Source organism: Rana temporaria, chromosome 8 (genome assembly GCF_905171775.1).
Source record: "Rana temporaria chromosome 8, aRanTem1.1, whole genome shotgun sequence".
Taxonomy (NCBI): Eukaryota; Metazoa; Chordata; class Amphibia; order Anura; family Ranidae; genus Rana; species Rana temporaria.
Genome location: NC_053496.1, coordinates 66276881 through 66293972, shown reverse-complemented (window position 1 = coordinate 66293972; position 17092 = coordinate 66276881). Strand labels below are relative to the sequence as shown.

The window sequence follows — 17092 nt, the reverse complement described above, 5'->3', positions numbered from 1 at the left end:
CAAATTGCTCAATCAAGTCAAGTTATCAATCTATAATTTGTATGTCATATTGGCCTGATTATACGTTGCTCCAGCATGTAAACACCTGTAATGGATATAAATATGTTTCCCTTTATATACAGCATCCACAACTATGGCTGGTAAGTTAATTATTTTCATAGACTCCTCTAACATCCTGTAAGTTAAGGGCCGGACACATGGGCTGAATATCGGGCGGCATCAGCCGCGTGTACTACAGCGAGTCTGACAGAAGCCGGCTGAACAGGCATGACCAAAAAAAGTCTGCCGATCGGCATCCAATTAGCTCTCTCAGCCAATGACTGGATGCGCTGAATGGTGTGTTCTGGCGGGGGTACGGTCCCTCTGTCAGAACACAATAGCTCAGCAGGGGAGATAGTTAGTATAGCAGCTCCTCCCAAGCTCTTCCATTTTCTTTTTCATTCGGCCAGCTGGGTGAATGAAAAAAAATATTAAATCAATAGTGTGTACTAGGCTTTTACAATCTACAGTAGTTAGAAACAGTATATGCCCTATTGTGAAAGAGGTGAAATGGTTACACACAAAAGTAGGCAGCATATTAAAAGGCACTTAAAGGGGTTGTAAAGGTACAATTTTTTTTTTTTACTAAACAGCTTCCTTTACCTTAGTGCAGTCCTCCTTCACTTACCTCATCCTTCCATTTTGCTTTTAAATGTCCTTATTTCTTCTGAGAAATCCTCACTTCCTGTTCTTCTGTCTGTAACTCCACACAGTAATGCGAGGCTTTCTGCCTGGTGTGGAGTGTCGTGCTCGCCCCCTCCCTTGGACTACAGGAGAGTCAGGACGCTCTCTACATTGCAGATAGAGAAAGGAGCTGTGTGTTAGTGGGCGTCCTGACTCTCCTCTACCTAATATCGCCAGAAATAAACAACAAATAAAAATAGCACTCATAATACCCAACATAACATAAGGATAAGTATAAAAAACAAAAAAAAAAAAAAAAAAACAGTTAATCTAACTCTGCATATGGTAAGAAATACTTCTAGATGCTGAATAAAAAAAAAGAATACATTTTGGCTTAAATGTATGTAGATTGTATTGGATTTTTCATAACAGACAGTAGAAAATATATATTTTTTTTACAATTTCCAATCTTTTGTCAGTTATATAATAAAAAAAATTGAATTGATGTAAGAAGGGACATCGATAAAGGAAGGAACTGATGTAAGAGGGGCTCTGAATAATATACTGTAAGTTATGATCTAATTAGAAACAATATATGGCCTAATATAAAATAGGTGAAATGGTTACACACAACAGCAGGCAGCAGACATGTGTTTGCTTTAGGAAGAGCATCCAAAGACACCAATGACCAAAATGCCATAGTGAGGAGCGACACAACATGGGGTATAACTGATACCTTGTCCAGTAATCCCATAGATGAAAGCTGTTGCCTTCCTTTCCTGCTATGCTGATAAAGTCACCAGCCAACAAAGAGTCCATGGATTGGTACTCTGTATTGTGATTTTTACATTGGATATTCCTTATCTCACAGGTGAGACTAGGTCTAAAAATGTTTTACTATACAAAGTTAAAACAACAAGGGCAGAGGATTTAGTAGATGAAAAGATGAGAAATTTACTGAAGTTCCGCTTTAATGTAACTAATGTCAAGTTTCTAATTAATGGATACATTTGAATATGTAAGTAGTATGTAACCTACTGCACAGTCTTAGTTCATTTAGATCAGTGCTTTCCATCTTTGATTAAAGTAATATGTCTTTTCCTGACTTCCAGATCTGCATACGCTAATACCTCGAATTGCGAGTAACGCGGTTTATGAGCGTTTCGCAATACAAGCAATTTTTTTTTATTCTGACTCGATTTGCAAGAGTTGTCTTGCAAGACCAGCAGGGTTCAAGCCTCTGGGGTGTGCAGTACCAGCATGTGGCCAGTGGTGCGGGGGGACACTTAGGCCTGGATTCTCGTACGAGTTACGCCGGCGTATCTCCAGATACGCCGTCGTAACTCTGAGTCCGAGCCGTCGTATCTTGGCGTCTGATTCAAAGAATCAGATACGCCAAAATTTCACTAAGATACAACCAGCGTAAGTCTCTTACATCGTCGTATCTTAACTGCATATTTACGCTGGCCGCTAGGGGCGCGTACGCTGATTTACGCCTAGAAATATGTAAATGAGCTAGATACGCCAATTCACAAACGCACGCCCAGCCGACGCAGTACAGATACGCCGTTTACGTTAGGCTTTTCCCGGCGTAAAGTTACCCCTGCTATATGCGGCGTAGATGAGGCGTACCAATGTTAAGTATGGACGTCAGAACAGCGTGACATTTTTCACGTTTTACGTTGTTTGCGTAAGTCGTTCGCGAATAGGGCTGTGCGTCACTTACGTTCACGTCGAAAGCATGGGCTTCTTGCGGGTTAATTTGGAGCATGCACACTGGGATACTTTCACGGACGGCGCATGCGCCGTTCGTGAAAAGCGTCATTTACGTGGGGTCACATTAAATTTACATAACACACATTCACATCTTCCACATTTAAATTAGGCGGGCTTACGCCGGCCTATTTACGCTATGCCGCCGCAACTTTGGTTTGAGAATATGGCACTTGCCTGTCAAAGTTGCGGAGGCGTAACGTAAATAGAATATGTTACGCCCGCTTCTACGTGAATCCGGGCCTTAGTTACCGAGTGTCTACCGAGTATCTCCGAGTGGTCACCGAGAACTTTTTAAACTTTAAAACTGCACAGTAAGAAACGTACCTGCAGCATCTACAACTCATGTTTACTTATCCGCTTACTTACTGCTGTGTCTCTGGAACAGTGAATTGATAGGAAGAGAAAAAAAATCTCCTCGATGGGTTGCAGACAAAATGCCTGACGGGTCCTAACCATTTTATACTTTACCCAATACTAAAATAAAATTTGCTTTGCATACACGTTTAAGATTCCTGCTCAACAGTATGCAGAAAAATAACTAAATTATATATACAATTTAGCTTAATTTAAAAAAAAAAGTTCAAATTGCTCAATTAAGTCAAGTTATCAATCTAAATTTGTATGTTATATTGGCCTGATTATACGTTGCTCCAGCATGTAAACACCTGTAATGGATATAAATATGTTTCCCTTTATATACAGCATCCACAACTATGGCTGGTAAGTTAATTATTTTCATAGACTCCTCTAACATCCTGTAAGTTAAGGGCCGGACACATGGGCTGAATATCGGGCGGCATCAGCCGCGTGCAATACTACAGCGAGTCTGACAGAAGCCGGCTGAACAGGCATGACCAAAAAAAGTCTGCCGATCGGCATCCAATTAGCTCTCTCAGCCAATGACTGGATGCGCTGAATGGTGTGTTCTGGCGGGGGTACGGTCCCTCTGTCAGAACACAATAGCTCAGCAGGGGAGATAGTTAGTATAGCAGCTCCTCCCAAGCTCTTCCATTTTTTTTTCATTCGGCCAGCTGGGTGAATGAAAAAAAATATTAAATCAATAGTGTGTACTAGGCTTTTACAATCTACAGTAGTTAGAAACAGTATATGCCCTATTATGAAAGAGGTGAAATGGTTACACACAAAAGTAGGCAGCATATTAAAAGGCACTTAAAGGGGTTGTAAAGGTACAATTTTTTTTTTACTAAACAGCTTCCTTTACCTTAGTGCAGTCCTCCTTCACTTACCTCATCCTTCCATTTTACTTTTAAATGTCCTTATTTCTTCTGAGAAATCCTCACTTCCTGTTCTTCTGTCTGTAACTCCACACAGTAATGCGAGGCTTTCTGCCTGGTGTGGAGTGTCGTGCTCGCCCCCTCCCTTGGACTACAGGAGAGTCAGGACGCTCTCTACATTGCAGATAGAGAAAGGAGCTGTGTGTTAGTGGGCGTCCTGACTCTCCTCTACCTAATATCGCCAAAAATAAACAACAAATAAAAATAGCACTCATAATACCCAACATAACATAAGGATAAGTATAAAAAACAAAAAACAAAAAAAAAAACAGTTAATCTAACTCTGCATATGGTAAGAAATACTTCTAGATGCTGAATAAAAAAAAAAAGAATACATTTTGGCTTAAATGTATGTAGATTGTATTGGATTTTTCATAACAGACAGTAGAAAATATATATTTTTTTTACAATTTCCAATCTTTTGTCAGTTATATAATAAAAAAAATTGAATTGATGTAAGAAGGGACATCGATAAAGGAAGGAACTGATGTAAGAGGGGCTCTGAAGTAAGTGGGAACACTAACGTAAAGGGGGCATAGAATTAAAGGGGACACTGATTTAAGATGGGGCATTCATGTAAGGAGGGACACTGATGCAAGGGGGACACTGATGTAAGATGGGGCATTAATGTAAGGGGGGGCACTGATGTAAGGAAGAACACGGTTGTAAAGAGGGATACTAATGTAAGGTGGATCATTGCTATAAGGGGAGGGGGGACACTGTAAGGTGAGACTCTGTTGTAAAAGGAGATCCTGATGATAGCAAGAAATCTGATGTTAGGGGGGATTCTTAAATAATAAGAGAAACTGATGTAAGGGGACACTAATGTAAGGGGGGACTCTAAAGTAATGTGGGACTCTGAAGCAATAGAGACACTGATGTAAGGGGGGCATTGATGTAAAGGGGACCCTGATGCAACATAATAATATTGTAAAAAAAAAAATACAACCTAATAAACTATTTCAATAAATAAAATTGTTATATATATAAAATTTCTCCCTTCAATGTCATAAACTGTAAAAACTGGCAGTATGTTATCCCATAGAGGTATATTGTGGTGGCCATTTTGGAATAGCATTTAAGTCCATTAAGCTCTAATACCGGTTAGCTGCTTAGGAGAAGATCATCCTCTAATGGAAAAGAACAGTCTGTGTGAAATAATAAATGATTCTACCACATAACAGGGGAAAAGTCCAGCTTTCTAGAAAAAAATAGCGGTGGTTACACACTTTAATATACAAATTTAGGATAGAGTGATTTGTTTGGTGGCTGAATACTTTTTTACTTTTTTTAAAGCTAAAAACAGTATCCCTTCAACAACAGTATCTCCTCCAGGTAGGTACAATATGCATATATTTCATATTATATAATTTTCTGGATTTAATATTAATCTGAGCCAGGTGGGGTCACAACCGGACAGGGGATGATGTTGATATTTTATATTCCTGGTTTTAATTCCCATTCACTTTAGTTATGCTTAGTTCATGATATGTACAGTTTAAATTAGGCAGGAAACTCGGAGAGCCTCGGAAATGGCCGAAAAGACCCGAGGATACTTCGGTTGACCTCAACAAATCTCGGAAAGACTTCCTACCCGAGATTTGCCGAGGTCAGCCATGCTGTCTTCGGGCCTTTCCGTGCATTTCTGAACGGCGCCAATCGGCTGCGACCGGTGATGTTCATCTCTGTTTTCGGCTTCGGCGTCCTCCTACCCCAGGCCAAAAGCGGTACTGCACACCGCTTTGGCCTGAACCCAATCTACCTCCAAATGAGTTGTGTGCTCTTCTCATACCTAACTTTGGATGACTATTGGCTGCAGAAGTTATCTACCTCTTCCATGTACCAGTATACTTCAGAATCTTTGACACATTGTTGATAATTTCCTGTGCTCTCTGCCTGTGCACAAGGATGCATTATGAAATTAAATTTATTTATTTAAACATTATAAAGCAAGTCCAGCTTAATTTGACTAATTACTCATAGTTCTACCATGAATTTGATAAAAAAAAAACTTCACATATATAACTAACACATATTTTTTCCACCTACAGCTTTAACTACAACAGTAAATGCTGGAAATACCACTGGTAAGTATCGTGTATAACAGGGGTCAGCAACCTTTTTCCACTTAAGGGACAGATTCAATGTATGTGAATGTATGGAGGGCCACATTCACCTGCTAATAAATTAAGAGAATAATCTGGACCCCTTTACTTTACAAAGCCCCCGCACTTCTGGACCCCCTTTACATTATAAAGCCCCGCACCTCTGGACCCCTTTACATTACACAGCCCCGTACCTCTGGACCCCTTTACATTACATAGCCTGCCCCCCTGCATATTACACAGCCCCACCCATATTATGCTTTAAAATTGCATACCTGACATGTGTGGTTCGAACACTGTTTACATTTGCGGTCACGACTTAAGTATGCATTCTGTTCTGCGCGTGATCACGGAGGGATGGGGCGCTTAAAAAATGTTTTCATTTATTTTAGTAAACATTTTTTGGTTTACACTTTAAAAAAAAAAAAATTCTGATCACTTTTATTGCTGTCAGAAGGAATGTAAACATCCCTTGTGACAGTAATAGGCAGTTACAGGTACTCTTTATGGAGTGATCTGGGGTTTGGCACCTTTAAGTCTTCCGTAAACTGGAAGTGGTGTCATGACATCTGTAACGGTCACCACCGTTGTAACGGTCACCACCGTTTACGACCTTCCATCAACTACGACAGCTCATCTGACACACAGACAAACCAGCAGGCCTCCCATTTCCCAGAATAACGAGACTTGCTCCGTGTTCTCTGGTTTCAAATGAAGACAATTTTAATGGTTTCTTCTCAGTCTTATATACAGTACAACCATGTGACAGTATTCAAGGGGGCGATGAGATCTCCACCCCCCTAATCACACACTAAGGCTAATTACTAACCATTCTAGACAGGTCGGCGCCGGCCTATAATTATCATGTCTAATCACTGCACATTCCTTCATTAACAGCATAACAAACTTAAAACCCCATCACACACTGAGTTCCCTAGGCAGACGTTCCGTCTCCGCATACAGCTTGACACCTATTCACACCTCTGAGCATCACTATGCTTTAGACAGTGTTATCACACATAAACAGTATTTAGCATGCATAATTAGAGTTCTGGGAGGAGACCTGGGTTAACACCTTTACACAAGGACAATGGAATGTCTTCCAGGCCCTGACTCAATTAGCATGTCACTAGTCAGGGCTAATCATAGAATGAGTCACTATTGACTGGTTGGGCCAACATCTTGCAGTATCTCAAAATCCTGCAATACGAACTATCAGTGATGTCCTATCTCATGTAATACATGAATTATGATTCACTTGCCACCCCATGCCCAAACGGCACAGGGTGGACTCAGACCCAAGAGTTATCAGTAACGCTGACACAGGAGTATCCCCCATCCTCACAAAGTCTCTGGGTGTCCCGGGTCATTCCGTTACATCTCTCCCCTTTCGGTGGGAGACTGACACAGGAGGAGACCCCGAACGGGTTGACTCCGAAGTCAGTCAGTAGATCCAGTCCTCCAATGCTGGTATCCATACCGTACCCCAAATAAATTGCTCCAAACAGAGCATTACTCACCCTGCCAACTTCTGTCTCTCTCAGAGAACCTGCCTGCCGCTGGGGAGAGGCCGGGACTGGCCCTTCTCCCTGGAGTCCTTTCAGCCGCTGGAGAGAAGACAGGGTGACTGGGCTCACTCCATCATGTTGTTGGGGATCTGGGCCAACTGGCCCCCATCCCTGGGGTATACCAGTGGAGACTGAAGTCCCATCCACTGGTGGTAGAAAATCCCCTGATGCTTGCAAAGCAAAGCCGACATCACCCTGTCTCGGTGACGCACCATTTTCTGGGGTTGTGTCAGCGGAGACCACAGTCCCATCCACTGCCCCAGGAACTCCCTCTCCTGCTAGGTGAGAGCAGAGGCTTGTGGCACTCTGCTCTGTTGCCAGCTCTTCTGCTGGGTCGCTTTGAGTGGAGACCACAGTCCCATCCCCGATGTCAGCTCAAGCTGCAGTTGTGTGCCGCAGCCAGTAGCATCCTGCCCTGCTGCCAGGGATTCAGCTGGGGGTAAATGCTTTACCACCACAGCTTGTTGCTGGGGAGAGGGGCCAATTGCCCTGGCTCCCTGGAACTCCACTTCCATGGTGACTGGCACCTGTACCTCTCCCCTCTCTTCAGTTGGTGCTGCTGTGACTTCTGCTGCTGCAGCACCTCTTTGCTCTAGCCAAGTGGCATCCACAGCCGCTATAACCCGGTCTATGATCTCCGGTGGAGGATTAGGTCCATACTGTGCCAGTCCACGTCTAACAGCCCGGTAAAAAAACTCTTCATCGGGTGTCCTGTCTGTTATGCTGGGCCTCTCAGCTCTATCCATTTCGACAAGTTGTGCGATAATGTCCCTTCTCTTACGGTTGCTGGCCGATCTGCCCCGACTCTCCAGTAAGTCCTTGAGGGAAGAGAGCTTCAGCCGTTCATACAGCGTCTCCATCGTCCCGTGTCCTTGTAGCCGTCCTTTAAGCGATGGAATTATCCCACTGCTGTGCCACCACTGTAACGGTCACCACCGTTTACGACCTTCCATCAACTACGACAGCTCATCTGACACACAGACAAACCAGCAGGCCTCCCATTTCCCAGAATAACGAGACTTGCTCCGTGTTCTCTGGTTTCAAATGAAGACAATTTTAATGGTTTCTTCTCAGTCTTATATACAGTACAACCATGTGACAGTATTCAAAGGGACAATGAGATCTCCACCCCCCTAATCACACACTGAGGCTAATTACTAACCATTCTAGACAGGTCGGCGACGGCCTATAATTATCATGTCTAATCACTGCACATCCCTTCATTAACAGCATAACAAACTTAAAACCCCATCACACACTGAGTTCCCTAGGCAGACGTTCCGTCTCCGCATACAGCTTGACACCTATTCACACCTCTGAGCATCACTAGGCTTTAGACAGTGTTATCACACATAAACAGTATTTAGCATGCATAATTAGAGTTCTGGGAGCAGACCTGGGTTAACACCTTTACACAAGGACAATGGAATGTCTTCCAGGCCCTGACTCAATTAGCATGTCACTAGTCAGGGCTAATCATAGAATGAGTCACTATTGACTGGTTGGGCCAACATCTTGCAGTATCTCAAAATCCTGCAATACGAACTATCAGTGATGTCCTATCTCATGTAATACAAGAATTATGATTCACTTGCCACCCCATGCCCAAACGGCACAGGGTGGACTCAGACCCAAGAGTTATCAGTGACGTGAGTCAATCATGTTTGTTGATTTACACAGTCTGATCAGTCTGGAGACACCCCTCCTTCCACATGTGCTAGATTTTCTGCTTTTTACAAACCTAAACACGTAGATTATGGTAGATAAGAACACCTAAAATACAGTACAGATTCTTTAAATGACACAAGAGGGGAACTCCAGCCAGGGTGACAATGTCAACATTTAACCACTTGCTGCCCAAGCCAATTCTGACAGTTTTCACATACATGTAAAAATCTGCACTGTAGCTTACTAGATAATTAGAACCCCCCCAAACATTATATAATTTCTGAAAACCAAGGTGGGAAAAACATGTTACACATGTAAGTGGGACATACGTATGCGTTTACATTTGCACGTGAGTACGGGGGGAATAGGGCACTTAAAATTTTCATTTAATTTTAAATAATTTTTTAACACTGATTCTTTCATTTTATTTAAATAAACTTTATTGCTTTCACAAGGGATGAAAAACATCCCTTGTGATAGCATGGACAGTAACAGGTATTCTATACTGAGAAATCTGGGGTCTATTAGACCCTAGTTCCAGTGGCGGCTGGTGCGAAAAAAAATTGGGGGGAGCAAACAAACCAAAAAAATAGAAAAACCCCAAAATATCAATTGCAGCCACGGTGCCATCAAATGCTGCCACTGTGCGATCAAATGCAGCCACTGTGCCATCCAACGCTGCCACTGTGCCATCCAACGCTGCCACTGTGCCATCCAATGCTGCCACTGTGCCATCCAATGCTGCCACTGTACCATCAAACTCTGTGACTGTGCCCATCAAACGCTGCCACTGTGCCATCAAACACTGCCACTGTGTCATCAAACACTGCCACTGTGCCATCAATTGCAGCCACTGTGCCATAAAATGCTGCCACTGTGCCATCAATTGTAGCCACTGTGCCATCAAATGCCGCGACTGTGCCATCAAATGCTGCAGCTGTACCCATCAAACGCTGCCACTGTGCCAAATGCTAAATATAGATGATTTAATGGTATCTTTATGCTATTTAATGTCAGTGAATTGGAAGCTGCTGTAGAGAAAACAAATGGAAAGCTGTCAAACTACATAAGGAGAGATTATGGTTGGTTAAAAAAGAATGTACTTTAATTGTGATTACTAGCTCTTTGGGCAATAAACCCCTTTTCAGTTTTAAATGTATTTCTTATTATTGGAGACTTTTTTTGTCTTTCATCTTATGTTGTGGCTGATTTGAGGTCATTGGTCACTTCTAGCATCGACCCTGCCCATAGAACCTTTTTTTCTGCAAGACCATCCTATTAAAAAACAAAACAGGCTTTTGTTTCAGGGGTGATATTTTTGGGTTTTAAAGCCAGCAGGCTGTAATAATCAGCAACACCTGCGTACAGTCATTTGGTGGCTATTTAAGGCTACTGCTCCATTTTCCCGGTGCGTCTCTATTCTGTTTGCTTGCTTGTTGCCAGAGATCCTGTTCTAGCCTGAACCCTCCTGTCTTTCTCCTGTCCTCCTCTTCCTTGCTCTGGCTCTCTGCTTAGTACCCAGTCGGTCCACCAATACCTTGCATCCCTGCATCTCCTGTACCCTTGTCAGTACCTTGTATATAGTTGTACTTAGTCAGTAGTTTAGTTCTTTAGCTATTTTGTCAGTGGGGTTGGTTCTTGTTTGCTGGGGTTGTTTATGTTCACTGTTTGTTGTGTTTGCTTATTGCTATGTTCACTGTTAATAAATCTCACTTTTAAGGATATATACTTGGTTTGCTTGGTCACAGTTTCTATGTGTAACTCCTAAACAAAGCACAGCAAAAGCAGAATAAAAGACTATTAAAAGCAGGTGCTTCAAGCAAGCTTTGTCATAGACTTCTAAGGAGGCTTTGAAGACGCTTTGAAGCATCACTAAAACAACATGGTGTATCATTTTTGAAGCAAAGCAAACACAATGTGAACAGGACTGTAAGCTAACCATTTTATTTAGTGACAGGTGCTTTGATTGGCATTCAGAGTGCTTTAAAAAAAAAGCATGTCCAATACCATGTTTTGAAGCAAGTGTAATTGAGCAGGAGAGGTTATAACCCCTGTTGTATATGTCCCATTAAGGAGATTTCTTTCTCATTTCTATCCTGTAGACACAACAGGGAATGGGAGGGAAATTGTAAAAGTATAGGAACAAACAGCCCTGTTGGCAAATTATCTATTCCTGTTCTGGTATCAACTCAAAATGTTAACGTTTCCTTCAATTTTAGATCCTCAAATTTAACTCTTCCAAATAAAAATATGTATTTAGGCTGTAGATACACTTTAACACAAAAAACAAACCACAGGTAAAAAGTATTGCACTAAGTTTCAGCAGACATGAATGTCACCAGCTATGGCTGTAGTTTGTGAAAATCGTACATTTATTTGTTTAATCTATTTTTAATTTTCCTTATTTTTTTCCACTTCATTCTGCTTTCAATCCCCAAAGATTCTGCATATACAAGGACTGGTATGTAAAATATCAGAGATGATTTCGAGAATTTGAATATGTTATATACAAGGCAGAGAGAGCCTAACTAAAATCTCTTATATTGTTCTAATGACTGAAATTTTTTGGGGAATATGCTGAGATCGTTCAAGGCGGGAGGTACTCTGGCTCTTGTTTGGATAGAAAGCTGTTTTGTTATGTTGTTTAATTATGTATTGTCAAAAGTTCATGATGTAAAGGACATTGCTTCTCCTGCACCTGGAAGTTTAACATTAGTGACTAGGTTCACATGTTAGACAGATGTGCTGAATAAATTACCATACTTCATAAAATTGAACTGTATTGAACTACATAAAATACTGTGTGCATACAGGGAAGATAGACATAATAATGTTGTGCCAATATACAAAAAAAAATGAAAAAAAAAAACAATCAAATTATCCCAAATATAGGCATGGTTACCAGAATAATAACCAATATCAGAAAAGGACAGGGTAGTTTTTAGAGAAAACCATGCACTTTACACTAACAGGAAAATGAGGAGAAGAAGCAGAAGGGGAGGAGTCATCGTCCCCAAGGAGTATTTAATTTGAATAAAGTTTGCCAATCGGTAGACCTTTTTCAGTCATGACCCCTGAACGGCCGGCTTCTTTTGGACCAGCTGCTGTTCACAGGGGCCAAATGTTCAGCCTGTGTATACGGCCCTTAAGGAAAAACTAATTACTTTAGACAAAGGTCTTAAATATGCTCCCTCTAGATATTTAAATACAGTTTCAAACCTTTATATATGTATATATATCTAAAAGTATGTGAAGGAATTAAATATTAACCACTTGGGATCCGCCTGCCGTCAATTGACGGCTACAGTGCGGATCCCAATTTCCAAACTGCCGTCAATTGACGGCCGCCCCTTTGGGCGTTCCCCGCGCGCGCTCCACAGCGCGCTGCGGGGAAAATCTGTGTTGGCCGTGTCCCTCGGACACAGCCAATTACAGATCGCCGCGAACGGCCAATCAGAGTGGCCGTTCGCGAGGCGATCTGTGCGGCCAATGAGAGAGGATCTCATATGTAAACATATGAGATCATCTCTCATTGCCGTTTTACACAGAGACAGCGGTGCTGTCTCTGGAGAGGAGACCGATCTGTGTCTCTTGTACATAGAGACATAGATCGGTCACCCCCCCCCCAGTCACCCCCCCCTCCACCTACAGTTAGAACACTAAGCAGGGATACATTTAACCCCTTCCTCACCCCCTAGTGTTAACCCCTTCAATGCCAGTCACATTTATACTGTAATTAGTGCATATTTATAGCACTGATCGCAGTATAAATGTGAATGGCGCCAAAAATGTGTCCGATGTGTCCGCCATAACGTCGCAGTCCCATTAAAAATCGCAGATCGCCGCCATTTCTAGTAAAAAAAAATAATTAAAAAATAATAATTCTGTCCCCTATTTTGTAAGCGCTATAACTTTTGCGCAAACCAGTCGCTTATTGCGATTTTTTTTTTTTTTTTACCAAAAATATGTAGAAGAATACGTATCGGCCTAAACTGAGAAAAAAAAATGTTTTTTTTTTTTTAAATTGGGATATTTATTATAGCAAGAAGTAAAAAATATTGTATTTTTTTCAAAATTGTCTCACTTCTTTGTTTATAGCGCAAAAAATAAAAACCGCACAGGCGATCAAATACCACCAAAAGAAAGCTCTACTTGTGGGGAAAAAAGGACGTCAATTTTGTTTGGGAGCCACGTCGCACGACCGCGCAATTGTTAGTTAAAGCGATGCAGTGCCGAAAGCTGAAATTTCACCTGGGCAGGAGGGGGGTATATGTGCCCAGTAAGCAAGTGGTTAAAAGATCCTATTCAAAACAACTATTCAAAACAACTCTCTAAAGTAGATGGCAGAGGGATTGTACATTCAAGGTTAACTATTGCTTCATTGTTTAACCCCCAGGGTCTTCTAATTTGTCTGTCTTTTAAGACCTTGTGTTAAAGGATTTAGAACAAATACAAATTAATCAAACATAGGTCAGACTGCATTATACAACAGGATATAAAGAATTTATGTGAACAAAACAACTTTGTTGTACACCCTTCAGATAAAGGGGGAATTGTAGTCCTGCTGGATAACATTATTTAGAGAAAATGGAAAATATATTGGGGGCCCAACATACATATGAAGTCGTAAGTAAGGATCCCACACAGAGGTTTAAAAAGGATCATCATGCCCTTTCTAGACATTAGGCCAAATGTCATAAAAAAGACCTTTTGGGTATTAAACTCACAGGTATTGATAGATGTATGCCCCAATGGAGGGGTAGTAATGTAAACAGGGGTGTATCCCAGCTGGAAACTAAGTGGATCTTTGGATTAAAATCCTATGGTCCATTTGGTTTGAATGCATAGTTAAATTATTGCACATATCACTTTATTGTTTGGTGGGGGAAAGCTGAATTAGCCATCAAGAGGTAGCAGGAGATCTGTTTATGTATTTGACACATACAGTAAATTAACTTTCAGATGTTTTTCGTTTGATCTAATTTACTTGTTCTCAAATGCATGTATTATTTGGTTTCTGCATGCAACAATTTATATGGTTTTGCACAGATTTCTCAGATTTATTAATTCAATTGTATGAATTATGTTGATTGATTTTGCTTGTACTGGTTCTTCTGTTCTGAATACTAAATTCGATATGACTAATAGAGAAGTTTTCAACAGGACATTGAGGCTCAGAGGTGTGTAGAATATTATAGAAAGATTTTTATTTCTGCAAAAGAAGTACATTAATTATATATTGGTACATAGGGAGCTGGAATTTAAAAAGAAAAAGGTGAACTTAGTCTTTAAATCATTTTATTTTTTTATTTTTTTTACAGATGAAAAAAAGGTTTTGATAGTCTTTACAGTAATTTTAATGTTGTTTTATCGAGAGTACTTCTGTGGTTGACTGAACACCAGGTACAATAGACACTAGAAAAACGTAATGTGTACAAATCACCAGGTCAAGATGGCTTACACCTGTGATGTCTTATGGAAACTTGCTCAATTATAGCCAATCCACTATTTCAAAATTTTAAGGCTACTTACTAACTGAAATGGGACTAACTGATTGGTGTACAGCGAATGTAGTACCAATTTACACAAAAAGGATTGTGATATATACAGTACCAGGAAACTACAGACCAGTCAGCCTTATATGAATAGTATTTGAGGGAATGGTAAGGGACTCTATACAGAAATTTGCCTCAGAGAAAGGTATCATAAATGACAACCAGCTTGGATTTAAGGGTGTTCTTGTCAGACCAACCTGTTAATCCTTTATAAGGATCTTGAGAAATGTAAGGTTAGGCACTTGAGTACCAAAATGAACATGCAAAGTACACTTTAGGAGGGGCTCTTCTGGGAGATCCTGTGATGGAAAAAGATCTGTGGGTGCTTGTAGGTTGCAGACTTAGCAATAGCATATAATGTCAAGCTGCAGCTAGCAATTTTCTGTCCTGCATTAAAAAGGACATACGATACATTCCAGAGATACATCTATAATTATTCCCCTTGACAAACACTGGTTCAGACTCATTTTGAATATGCAGTTCAGTTTTGGTAACCAATCCTCAGGAATGACATTGTTGAATTAGAAAGAGTTCTGCGAAGGGCAACAAAATTGTTAAGGTGGATAGAGGACCTCTCACTCTGGAGAGGAGGTATTTAAGAGGGGAAATGATTAACAAATATATCCAAGGTGACTTTAGTAAATGCAATAAACTGTTTACTCTGAGGTCCCTGCAGAGGACACATGGCCACAATTTGAAGTTAAAGGAATGGAGGTTTTACTTCATACTGCAGAAAAGGTTCTTTACCGTTAGAGCAGTAACAATATAGAACTCCCTCCGCCAGGAAGTGGTAATAGGAGAGAGTGTTTTTTTAGATGTCCTCCTTAGAAAGCAGAATATACTGTACAGGGCCAGAATTGTTAGAGAACATGTTAGCGAATGTTAGAGAATTGTTAGAGAATAAAGATCACAGTCACACATACATAGGCTGAACTGGATGGACCTTTGTCTTTTTTTCAACCAAATAATCTATTTCAATAAATACAATTTCTATATATATAAAATTTCTCCCTCCAATTTCATGAACTGTAAAAACTGGCAGTACAGTATGTCTGACTTTTAGTAGTTATCCCATAGAGGTATATTGTGGTGGCCATTTTGGAATAGCATTTAAGTCCATTAAGCTCTAATACCGGTTAGCTGCTTAGGAGAAGATCATCCACTAATCGAACAGAACAGTCTGTGTGAAATAATAAATGATTCTACCAAATAACAGGGGAAAAGTCCAGCTTTCTAGAAAAAAATTGCAGTGGTTACACACTTTAATATACAAATTTAGGACAGAGTGATTTTTTTGGTGGCTGAATACTTTTTTTATAGCTAATCACAATTTTCTTTTTCTTTACCAGGAGTTCCTTCAACAACAGTATCTTCTCCAGGTAGGTACAATATGCATATTTTTTTTTATATTATATAATTTTCTGGATTTAATATTAATCTGAGCCAGGTGGGGTCACAACCGGACAGGGGATGATGTTGATATTTTGTATTCCTGGTTTTAATTCCCATTCACTTTAGTTATGCTTAGTTCATGATATGTACAGTTTAAATTAGGCAGGAAATTTGGAGAGCCTCGGAAACGGCCGAAAAGACCAGAGGATACTTCGGCTGACCTCAGCAAATCTCGGAAAGACTTCCTACCCGAGATTTGCTGAGGTCAGCCATGCTGTCTTCGGGCCTTTCTGAACGGTGCCAATCGGCTGCGATCGCCACCCTCCTACCTCAGGCCAAAAGCGGTACTGCACACCACGTTGGCCTGAATTGTGCTCATTTTGCGAGACAACACTCGCAAACCAAGTCACTATTTTTTTAAATACAGTGCTCGTATTGCGAAGCGCTCGATAACCGCATTACTCGCAATCCGAGGTTCCACTGTACAACTAAAACCCAATCTACCTCCAACTGAGTTGTGTGCTCTTCTCATACCTAGAAATACCACTGCACAAATGGCTACACATTTTGATGACTATTGGCTGCAAAAGTCATCTACCTCTTCCATGTACCAGTACACTTCAGAATCTTTGACACCTTGTTGATAATTTCCTGTGCTCTTTGCCTGTGCACAAGGATGCATAATGAAATTAAATTTATTTATAAAGCAAGTCCAGCTTAATTTGACAAATTACTAATAGTTCTACCATGAATTTGATAAAAAAACTTCACATACAGTATATAACTAACACATATTTTTCCACCTACAGCTTTAACTACAACAGCATATGCTAGAAATACCACTAGTAAGTATAACAGGGGTCAGCAACCTTTTTCCACTTAAGGGCCAGATTCAATGTATGTGAATGCATGGAGGGCCACATTCACCTGCTAACAAATTAAGAGAATAATCTGGACCCCTTTACTTTACAAAGCCCCCGCACTTCTGGACCCCTTTACATTATAAAGCCCTGCACCTCTGGACCCCTTTACATTACACAGCCTCGTACCTCTGGACCCCTTTACATTAC

At 40.8% G+C, this 17092-nt stretch overlaps 1 protein-coding gene across 5 annotated transcripts in view; it reads left to right on the top strand.

The window, feature by feature from the left end:
• The window catches only part of LOC120947021 (mucin-5B-like), a 31880-nt gene that overhangs the window by 12891 nt on the left and 1897 nt on the right, over positions 1-17092 (top strand). For 2 of the 5 annotated variants that reach the window (XM_040361939.1, XM_040361936.1), the window contains 7 exons: positions 123-140; positions 3142-3159; positions 5031-5069; positions 5786-5821; positions 11516-11536; positions 15980-16009; positions 16832-16867. In XM_040361939.1, the coding sequence (XP_040217873.1) occupies positions 123-140; positions 3142-3159; positions 5031-5069; positions 5786-5821; positions 11516-11536; positions 15980-16009; positions 16832-16867 (198 nt within the window). The remainder of the gene's footprint in view (positions 1-122; positions 141-3141; positions 3160-5030; positions 5070-5785; positions 5822-11515; positions 11537-15979; positions 16010-16831; positions 16868-17092) is intronic. The other 3 variants (XM_040361941.1, XM_040361937.1, XM_040361940.1) reach the window with 2 other exon arrangements.